We start from the raw sequence: 11,683 nt of genomic DNA on the forward strand, positions 1-11,683 counted from the left end.
TGCTGCAGCTGATGGTGGCATTATTGATGGAGGAACGAAAACAGGCTGATTTATCCTGGTTGTTGCAGAGTCTCTTGAGTGTTTTTGGAGCTGCACTCATTCAGGCAAATGGGAAATATTCCATTGCACTCCTGAAACGTGCCATGCAGATTTAGATAAACTTTGGTCCATCAGGAGATGAGTTATTCACTGCAGGATTCCCAGGTTCTGTACTTGTCATCACAGTACTTACATGGCTAGTCCATTTCAGTGTCTGGTTAATGGTAATGCCAGGATATTGATAGTGGGGAGTTCAGCAATGCTAATGCTTTTGAACATTCAGGGGTGATGGTTAGGTTTGGTCTTGTTGGAGATGATTATTGATTATTGTCTGGCACTTTGTGACAAAAATGTCACTTACCATTTGTTAGCCCAAACCTGGAGATGTTGCAAGACTTGTTGCGTTTGGAGAGGAGCTGCTTCATATCTGAGCAATTGCGAATAGTGCTGAACGTTATGCAATCATCAGTAAATATCCCCACTTCTGACACTGTGATAGTGAAAAGATTATTTATGCAGCAGGCAAAGATGGTTGGCCCAGGTTACAACTCTGACAAACTCCTGAAAGATTTTCTGGAGATGGGTTGATTGACTTCCAATAACCATAACCATGTTCCTTTGTTCTGGCTATAATTCCAACCAGCAGCGAAGTACTCGCTGCCGGGCAACCCCCCACCCAACCCCCAACCCTGCCACCCCAGTTCTAACAAACTCCAGTTTTGTTCAGGATCCTTGAGGTCACACTCAGTCAGATATCGTCTTGAAACTCGGTCAAATATCGTCAAAGAAGTCACTGTCACCTCACCCCCAGAATTCAGCTCTTTTCTCCATGTGTAGACTCAGACTGTACTGAGGTCAAGAGTTGAGTGTTCCTGGAGGAACCCAAACTGAACATCAACAAGCAGGTTATTGCTAAGCAAATGCTTGAGAGGACTTGTGATGACCCCTTCCATCACACTACTGATGATCAGGAGGAGAGCACTGAGGAAGAATCACAGGATTCTTGCAATGCAGAAGAAGACCATTCATCCCATCGCACATGCACCGGTTCTTCAAACGAGCATCATTGCCTTATCCCAATCTCATGCTTTTTCTTCAGCAGTAATTAACTGGGTCAATTTGTCCCACTTTGAGTATAGGATATATCGGTTGACTTTCCATATTGTCAGGTAGATCCCATTGTTGTAGTTTCGAATATACAGAACATTGAGTCTCTACAACTTGCTTCTACATTATATCCCTTACTCACCAATATCTTGACACAGGTTTTCAACTTGAATCCTTTAATTATGCCAGACGTACCTCCAATGGCAAGGTTACCATAGACAGATCCTGCCATAGCTTGTCAGGAATGGCAAGAAGCTGTTGAGTTAAGAAGCACCACAAAAATCTTCAGTAAAATTTAATCATGGACTAACTTGTCAATTATTGACTGGGGCTATGGGAGAATGGTTTCACTTGTCAATGATAGCATGATGGATATAGAGGCACAATTAGAGGTCCATTACAAACTATTTTAATTCTCAGTAATAACTTAGCCCAAAGATTGCCACCAAAGCGATGTCCAACATTTGTATGGACAGTTAAGAGAAATTATTGTGAACAGTTCACTCCACGTTCTGCACTCTCCTTGGTCTAAAAAAGAATTTTTTTGCCTCACTATGTTATCCAAGTATTTACTAATTTCAATTTTCTTTAATCTTCTGTAGTGCAATGCAGCTGTCAACAGAGAAACAAATGGATGCAGCAATACTTCTAAGCCTGACTGGAGTTCGCTGCCTTATGATGAATCAGTGGCATAGTACACTTCAAAACAATGCCAAAACATTTAATGAACTTGCAAAAAGTAAGTCTTACAATTGTTTTGCACAACGTTTAATATTCCTTTTTTTAAGTAAAGGTAATTCCATGTAACAAAAAAAGGCACAGCCTCCACATTCGAGAAAAATTTGCTTCATAAAATCTTCTTTAATTCTCTGACATTATGTGAAGATCTTAGCATGTCTACCTTATAATTCTTGTACTTTTGAATAACTCTTACAGGTTTATCAATATTCTTAACTCTAATGAAAATAGATTGAAGAATTTTTTCAAAACTAGAATAAAGCTTTTCCATGTCATTTGCGTCAGGCGTTCGATTTGTGCACTTTGAAAACAAAATTATGGTCGTAGCTACTTTCAAATTGCAGCATCGGAGCTGCAAGCCAGGAGGAGTATGTGCATTTGTTTAGCATTGATCATTGCTGTTCTTTACAAGCATTCAACAACAGCTGGGAGTAAGGAAAAGCCATTTGATCTATTGGCAGTAGGCTCCGGCTCCAAACTGTCCCAAATGTTTATGTATATACTATCCATGTTTTGACACATGATCGTAATACCTGCTTTAAATCTGCTTTTCAATGATTTATATTTTTGACCTCTGATCTGACTGGACTGAATTATATGTTAATCTCAATAAATTTACAATTTCTCCTGTCCCTGTGCCCTTCACACAGCCAAGTTAAAGCAGCAGACTATCTAAAAAAAATCACTTGAGAACGGCACCCTATTCATTCAAGATGCAACCACATTGCCTCCTGTCTTTACTAGCCATAAAAGACTTATATAAAGAGACTTATATCTCAATAACTTGTGGGATTCCTGATGAAGGGCTTTTGCCCGAAACGTCGATTTCGAAGCTCCTTGGATGCTGCCTGAACTGCTGTGCTCTTCCAGCACCACTAATCCAGAATCTGGTTTCCAGAATCTGCAGTCATTGTTTTTACCACCGGAGTGAATACCCAACTTTGAAATATTTCTTTCTAAATTTCATGTCTTAAAAAAAGAAAATATCATTTTTTTAATCTATAAAATGTATCAATTTTGATAAAAATGAACAAAGAATAATTTTTTATCCATGGCTTTTGGTTTTCATCAGAGGCCAGGATTTAATAGTGTCAAAACAGATGACCTCTCGTGGTACAGGGGTGTACAGTAGCATATCATGACATCTATTTGGGCTTCTAAAGTCATCATACCAAGAAATAGCATCATGGATGGGAAGCAGTGAGTGAAATGAGACCACCCACTCGCCCCCTCCCCCCCCGCCCCCATATCATCTGATTTAGATTATTAAGCCTTGCATTTCTTATGGTGTCAGTGTCTACAATAACTACAGTCCAGACAGACTGTGATAATTCTGTGCAACTTGATGGTAGATGATGGTACAGGTCAATTCCAGTTCCTTGCATTGAGGCTGGTGGCTAGTGGCTCTGAATATCTTGGCCTCAGACTTGATCTGTGCTTCAGTAGAAACACATGCAGAATTCCTAGGCCTCAACAACAACATCAAGTTTACAGTGGTTGAGGGTAATCAATCAAATAGATCCATAGGCTCTGGAGATGTGGCTGGATTGCCCCAAGTCCAAGAAATCTTTGACTGCCACATGTGGTCATCAGGGTTCCTATAGCCAGCCAGAAGCACTCATGAATTACAAGGGACTTCGCTCCTTTAATGTTCAAATGGTCCACAGTGGATCCTGTAACTGTATGAACTCTAATCCATGGACAGGATACATCCTCAGTTCACAGAGGCAGCACGAATAAATGACTGATGACACTGATGAGGAACATTTGATTCGACATTAAAGAGAACAGACATTGATTTGCTTAAGTGAGATTTTGGATGGCTGGACTGATCAGGGAGTATTGCATAGTAATACCAGTAATAATCTTGCTAATTGTGAATGTGCAAGTTGTAGCAGGCGATCTCAAGCAATACAGGGAACAGGTCCTGGCTTTAGAAGACATCATAGATTATGCAGCATCCTTATACAAGGATGGTGAATAGGACTCTGAAAAAGAGCTGCAGCATTCAGATTAGCTTCCTGGACCACTTGGAGGGCCTCAGAATTTAGATGGTACAAACAAGTTGGGAGGTTGCAATCCTAAAATATTTTCATAAAGTACATCATGCCAGCAATCTAGTATAACAAGGATCCAATTACTGGCCCACTACAACTTTAGTTGCCCAACAATAAGGCTTCGTTTTGACGATTAGCACATTGCATCTCGGAGATAGTTCCTCCCATCATAAGACCATAAGATATAGGTAGAGAATTAGGCCATTCAACCCACTGAGTCTGCTCAGCCAATCAATCATGATTGGGGTTGAGACACATATCATTCTCCAGCCTTCTCCCCATACCCCTTGATCCCCTTACAAAGCTCTGTTGTAAGTATAATCAATGACTTGGAGTCACCATTGCCCCGACTTTCTTGAAATTCAGATATGCTGCTGATGTCTTCCATTGTGGAAACTGATGCAAAGTACTTATTCAGTTCCCCTGCCATTTATGTTTTTCCTGTTACTACTCTGGTCTCAGTTTCTAGCTATCCAATGTGCTTTCTTGCCTGTTTCAACTTTTAAATATCTAAAATAGAATGCTTGAAATCTTCTTCTTTTATACCACCTGATGAAGGTGCAGCGCTTTGAAAGTTAGTGCCTCCAAATAAACCTATGTCCTGGTATTGTGTGATTTTTAACTTTGTCGACCCCAGTCCAACACCGAAACCTCCAAATTATTGATATTACTTGCTAGCCTGCTCTCGTTTCATTTTCCTGGCCACAATTCTTTTAAAAAATTACCCTCTGCTGGTCTTTAAAGGCTTCCCAATCCTCATAAATCAGTTCTGAGGAAGGTTCGCTCAATCCAAAACACTAACTCTGATTTGTCTCCACTGAGAACAACCTAGCTCTCAATGCTGGCAAAACCATGGAACTCATTATTGACTTTCGGAGGGATATTACTCATGCCCCCCTACTCATTAACAGTACAGAGGTGGATGAGTGGAGAGTGTCAAGCTCCTGGGAGTGATCATCCACAACAAACTTTCTTGGACTCTTCATGTGGACGTACTGGTTACAAAGGCCCAACAACATCGCTTCTTCCTCAGGCAACTGAGAAAATTTGGCATGACGGCGAATACCCTTGCCAACTTTTATAGGTGCTCCAGTGAGAGCATTCTGTCTGGATGTATCACTACCTGGTATGGTAACAGTACCATTCAAGATCAGAGACGGTTACAGAGAATGGTCAACTCGATCCAGACAATCACAAAGGCCAACCTCCCGTCTATAGAATCCATCTACCAGGCCCGCTGTCAAGGAAGGGCCGCCAGTATTCTCAAAGATCCATCCCACCCTGGCAATGATTTTCTACAACCTCTACAATCAGGGAGAAGGTACAGAAGCCTGAACATGTGCACTAGCTGGTTTTGAAACAGTTTCTACCCTACTGTTGTTAGAATACTGAATGGACTCATAAACTCTTACCATTTGCCTGTACCTGTGTTTTTGTTTTTGCCACTGTTTACCTATTATTTACTTATCTATGCTACTTAACTGTGTGATCTGCCTGTATTGCTTGCAAGACAAAGCTTTTCACTATGCCTCAGTGCACATGACAATAAATTTAATTCAGATGCTTCCAGACCTGCTGAGCTTTTCCAGAAATTCTGTTTCTGACAAAAGCATACTATATTAATATTTCATTACAGCACTATCTTCATGTCAGCCATTTGTAGCATTTCTTATTTGATATCCTTGGCAAGGGAATCAAAGAATGCTAAGAAGGCGAATTCAACCATCAGAACTATTTTGACAATCTTCCAAACACAATGGTACATGAATCTAAATGATTTCCTGCAGTGAATGTCCCATCAAATGCTGCTTTTAGCCATGCCACTCAGTTTAATGAAGCAATTTCCACTAGATTTTACTCAGTCAATATGCTCTCTCAACCAGCTAAAATTACACTGGAAACCAATTTTTATTATTTACTTTATAAATGACCAACCCACTTGCTTTGTACAGTTGCATATGCTACTTGAGGCAGCTATCAAGTTCACTGGTCCTCGGTGGGTTTCCAGTGATTATGGAGACATTGAGTTCACCTGGTGTGTATTTAAGGTTAAAAACAGGCCCTCTGAGTTTTTTCTGCAAGTGTTCACCTTTCCTTAAAACTGTTTGTCAGACTAATCTAGTGCATTGCTTCAAGGATCCACGGATTTTTTTAAAAATCACAAGCAACTTCACGTGTGCGCTGAGGAACCAGTGGAATGAATTTACCTGTGATAATTATGTATATTTCTCGAGAATAGAAGTCTCTATCAATTTTAGTAACAACAGCAATATTAGTAAAACATTTAGGAATAGGAACTGCATTATTTTCCCTCCATGGATGACTTTGAGACAATGTGCATGAATATGCACAAAGTATTCCTGGAGTTATATGAATAAAACCACTCACTCATCTTTACCTTGATTTGTATTTAGATTAAATGTTAATGCCAAGAATCTCATTTTCCAATGTCAAGCATTATTCTGAGTATATTAACTACTTTAAATGTTTCACTGCCTAAAAGTTATAAATTATAAGCTCTCAATAAACTATGTTGATTACTGAATTTATATTTGGATGAGTTAATATTGCTAACTTGTGAATATACTAAGAGTGATGACTTTAACAATTGATGGTCATGTTTGTTTTTAGATTTGTTAGAAGTTGGCAAGACAACTGGCCAAACAATTCTTGAAATAATTAAATCAGGAGCACAAAATGATTCCACAAATGGTGATGAATTGCCTGATAAGAATCCAGATGCTTTAGGTATGTAAACAGTTGTCATCCTACTTTGCAAAACTGGTGAGTACAGAAATCAAAGGTTCATGCAACTGGACATGTGGCTGAGGAGATAATGTGGGAGGGAAAACTTTAGATTTCTGGGGCTCCTGGACTGGTGTAGGAGGAGGTGGGACTAGTACAATTTCTATAGATGGAATTTTCACAGAGCCAGGACTTGTGATGGGAAGGTTTGCTAGTGCTGGTGGAACAGTTTAAACTAACTTGGAAACGTGTCTGTAGATTGAGAAAGGGGTGAAAAAAATTTTTAAAAGTCAGAAAGTTTGAGAGTGAACATGGGAGGACAAGGAAAGAAAGGCTACAAAGTAGATAAAAGGAAGTTGTTCAATAACTATTAGCATATTTGTCAAAGGAAGGAGTCTAACAAGCAAACTGAGCTGAAAGCACTTCCATAACCATGAAGTGCTTTGAGAGGATGATCATGGCACACAATTCCCAGCCTGCCTCGCTCCCCTGAAATTTGCCTCCCAATGTAACAGGTTCACAGCAGATGCCATTTTCCTAACCCTGCACTCTTCCCTCAAACATCTGGACAAGAACACCTACATTAGATTCCTATTCATCAACTACAGCTCCGCCTTCAGCAACATTATCCCCTCCAGGCTGATCTCAAAACTCTGAGACCTAGGTCTTGGCTCTGCCTTCTGCAACTGGATCCTCAGCTTCCTGATCCACAGACCGCAATCAGTGAAGGTAAACAACTGTACCTCCTCCACAATAACACTCAACAGTGGAGCCCCCCAAGGATGCTTTCTCAGCCCCCTGCTGTACTCCCTGTACATCCACAAGTGTGTAGCCAAATTCTGAATGAATGCCATCCACAAATTTGCTGATGATACCACTGTGGTAGAACGGATATTAGACAACAGTGAATCAGAATACAGAAAGAAGATAGAAGACTTGGTGTCATGATGCAATGATAACAATCTCTTTCTCAATGTCAGCAAAACAAAAGAACTGATCATTGACTACAGGAAGAAAGGAGAAGAACATGTTACCCATCTACATCAATGGAATGGAGGTTGAGAGGGTTGAAAGCATCAAGTTCCTCGGAGTGACGATAACCAAAAGTAAGTCCTGGACTTCCCATGTAGATTCAGTGGACAAGAAGGCACAACAACCCCTCTTCTTCCTCAGCCAGCTTAGGAAATTCAGCTTGTGCATAAAGACCCTCACCAACTCTTACAGCTGCAATATAGAAAGCATTCTATTTGGGTGTATAACGGCCTGATATGGCAACCACTCTGCCCAGGATCGTAAGAAAACACAGAAGGTGGTGTGCACAGCCAAGACCATCATGGAGGCCAACTTTCCATCCATGGACTCCATTTATACTTCCCATTGCTGCAGAAAGGCTGCCAACATCATCAAAGGCCCCTACCACACCAATAATGCTCTCCTACAGCCTTTTCCATTTGGCAGAAGATGCAGAAGTGTGAACACATGTACCAATAGGTTCGTGAACAGCTTCTTCCCTGCTGTTATTAGACTGTTGAATGGATTCTCTAACTTCAAATAATGTTGCTCTTGCTAATATTAATCTTGCTCCATGCACCTCCTGTCTGGCGGAATCTGTATAGGCAAAGGTGAGGACTGCAAATGCGGGAGATTAGAGTCTAGATTAGAGTGATACTGGAAAAGCACAGCAGGTCAGGCAGCATCCGAGGAGCCAGAAAATCAATGTTTCGGGCAAAAGCCTTTCATCACAACTCATTCCTGATGAAGGGCTTTTGCCCGAAACATCAATTTTCCTGCTCCTCGGATGCTGCCTGACCTGCTGTGCTTTTCCAGCATCACTCTAATCTAGACACTGGTGGAATCTGTATGCCTCACTCTGCATAAGCATTCTATGATCTGTATGTCCTTACTATGATCTGCCTGTACTGCTCACAAACAAAGCTTTTCACATACTTAGGTACCTGTGACTATAATAACTCAAATCATAGAGACTTGGATGTGGGATATCACAGCTATCACTGGAAAAGGCAGAATGGCAGCTCAACATAGGAATACAGAGGAGGATTAAAAAAAAGCAGAAGGGATTGCAATATTAGTTGAATAGCTCATTGGACATGCTAGAAAGGTCTCAAATGAGGTATTAAGATTGACCTGAGCAACAACAAGAAGGACAATCACACTGCTGGAACTATACATTAGATCTCAAAGCAGAGAGGAAAATTGTTCAGAGGCACAGAACCTGTACGGCAGCAAGTGTAGGTAATATTAACAAGGTGCAAATCAGTTTGAAAGGTATAGAGGATTCCTTAAAATACATTGAGATAACTTTTTAAGCCCATATATAGTGAGTCCAGCAAGAGAAGGGATAGTTCTGAATGTAAATGAAGCTTGTCAGATAAAAGGGATCTCAGTGAGAGAATATTTTAGAAGCAATAATCATAACACATTTAGATCTAGTGAAGTTGGGGCAGAGGATAAAGATAGATCAAAAGCATAAGTTTTAAACTGGGAAAAGGCAAATTTTAGTCAGATGAAATGTGATTTTGCAAATATAAACTGGATATCGCTGCTTGAAGATTAATCAGTTTCAGAGCCGTTCGAAGCATTCAAAGAGGCAATAATGACAGTTCAGAACAAATATGTTGATTTCTTCAAAGAAAAACAGTAGGACTCCCAGATCTAGGCTTTACTGAAGACAAGCCTGTGTTCAAGTCCTATCTGCTCCAAAGGAATGGTATAGCATATCTGAACAGGTTGATTAGGAAATATAATACATGAATTTTAATATGCCTTTTCCCAAGGTCCCATATGGCAGACTGCTCAGAAACTTAAACGCTCGTGTATCTGTGGGAAAGTAGTCAATTCAATCCAAATTGATGCAGTGATAGAAAACAAACCTAGTGGTCAATGGGTGTTGTGATGGGATGCTTCCAGTGGATTTCATTGGGCTCAGTAGTGATCTGTCATTGTTCATAGTGTATAGCAGTGAATTTTAGCTTAAATATTGGGAGTATGATTCAGAAACTTGGGAAAACTGGCTCAGTGATTAACAGAAAGGAAGAAAAGTGTTGACTGCAGTAAGATATCAATGGACTTAAGTCGAAGAAACATAAGAATGCAGGAGAACAGACAAACCAAGGGAATACACAAAAAATGGTAGGATTCTGAGAAATAATGATGAACAGCGAGAGATCTTTTGAGTCCTCTTCCATAGATCCCTGAAGGCAGTGGGGTAAGTAGATAAAAGTGATCACCTGAGATAAAAAATAACACATTCTCCAACCAAGTTTGAATGGCTAGATGTGAATCTCATTAGTAAGTGGTGAGAGGTCTATTTGCATTTATTTGCATGCTACCAGTACTTAATCTCACCTCATTGATATGCATTCTCCTATTTGCCATGCATGGATTAAAATAATTGCTGACAGTTACAGAAAGAAAGTCAGAGCAGGTATCTGGTGATTCAACTTGCCACATATTCCTGGGGAGGGGATGGTGAAGAAAGCATGGAGGTCATGGCTCAATGTAACCAGGCCATTGAGAAAACAACACCACTTGAACCAAATAGGTTGTGCAATAACTGTGCCTTCAACATTGAATTGACAGGGACATTGATAGGATGCCTTATTTACACAGGGTATGTAGGTACTGGCTGAGTCCTACTGCATCTCAAGTACCTGCCTGTTGTCCACACAGACCAGAAACTGACCACTCAAGCATCAGTGTGTTTCTCTGAAGAGAAAAGCTGTGATTTTAAAAAATGTAAAAGGTGTCACTGTAACTCATTGAATCTCAAGCCTCAGCATTACTTGCTTCAGTGCAAACTCAAAGTTTGACCCAAACATTGACAAGTATTTGTGGAGTTCAGGATAGCCCCTCCCTAAGCCACCATTGGCACTGTGGAAGCGCATCTCATGAAGAAATGTGAGGTGAAATTATCTGCATCCCTGAGAAATTGGAAGCTAATATCAACACAACTTTCTGTGTAAAGGTGTTGCTTTAAAAAAAAAATCCCTAATATTTGTCTCCAGAATGGATCCCTTCATGGTGAGCTCAGGTGCCCGACAGATGTCCATTATGCCTCATCTCCCAGGATGTCAGCAGATTTGGCTGGATCCTGTTGAAGCTGAAGGAGTGGTGTCTGCCAGTATATGAAATCTTATCGTTACACCATTAATGCATTATTTAGTATCCCATGATTAACAATAATATTTTAGTGTATTTCCAATAACTTGATACAGGCATATTAATTGCATATGTTTAAGTCACGTAAATGTGAACGTGAGTAAATATGAATCTATTTCAAATATGTTGTGATAATGTGCTTGGTTGCATACTTAAAGAATTCTGTTTTTTTTCTCTCCCTTGCAGTGGAAGATGATTCCTTAACCAGACACTTTACCTTACAGACAAGCAACCATCCAGAAGAATTTCACAATCAGCAAACTGCTTTTAATTTCATCCTATATGGACTACCAAATCTAATTGTCACCTAGTCCATTGAAAGACACAATATTAAATCTTCTATTATGCAGTTTTGCTATCTTTTTGCTGTAAGCTGCTAGAAATCAGTACACAGTTGATCAAGAGTACTCTCTCGTTCAACCTCACCAGTCCAAAATACTTTGGACCAATAATTTTTCAATTTGAGTATAGAATGACATTAGAATGTCACGAGTGTGGATCAGAAAGTGCAGTAAATAGAAGTATTTACCTGATGTATAAAACAATGATAAAATATTACAAAGCAATAATAAAAGATGTTTACTTATCCAAATATTGTATCTTCTGTGTTTTCACTCCTGAGTACCATATTAAAATGATTCCAATGATATAGAGGGGAGGAGTGATTCCATACTCTGCTTAATTTACCAATAGTTGGAAGGGGAGTAGAAGAAGGTGGCTGAATATCAACAGCAAGAATAGCTGGTTCTGGTTCCTGTCTGATATACAGTCGCCCCATGGTGTGGCTTCTGCAACCGGAGGTCCTCTCATGATGTGGC

General features: G+C 40.0%; 1 protein-coding gene across 1 annotated transcript in view; it reads left to right on the forward strand.

Moving 5' to 3' along the window:
* The window catches only part of LOC122561114 (cilia- and flagella-associated protein 46), a 234,213-nt gene extending 222,791 nt beyond the window's left edge, over nucleotides 1-11,422 (forward strand). The window contains exons 57-59 of the mRNA XM_043712553.1: nucleotides 1,749-1,885; nucleotides 6,573-6,689; nucleotides 11,052-11,422. Of these exons, the coding sequence (XP_043568488.1) occupies nucleotides 1,749-1,885; nucleotides 6,573-6,689; nucleotides 11,052-11,176 (379 nt within the window). The 3' untranslated portion in view covers nucleotides 11,177-11,422. The remainder of the gene's footprint in view (nucleotides 1-1,748; nucleotides 1,886-6,572; nucleotides 6,690-11,051) is intronic.
* The last annotated feature ends 261 nt before the right edge of the window (nucleotides 11,423-11,683 follow it).

Source organism: Chiloscyllium plagiosum, chromosome 22 (genome assembly GCF_004010195.1).
Source record: "Chiloscyllium plagiosum isolate BGI_BamShark_2017 chromosome 22, ASM401019v2, whole genome shotgun sequence".
NCBI lineage: Eukaryota > Metazoa > Chordata > Chondrichthyes > Orectolobiformes > Hemiscylliidae > Chiloscyllium > Chiloscyllium plagiosum.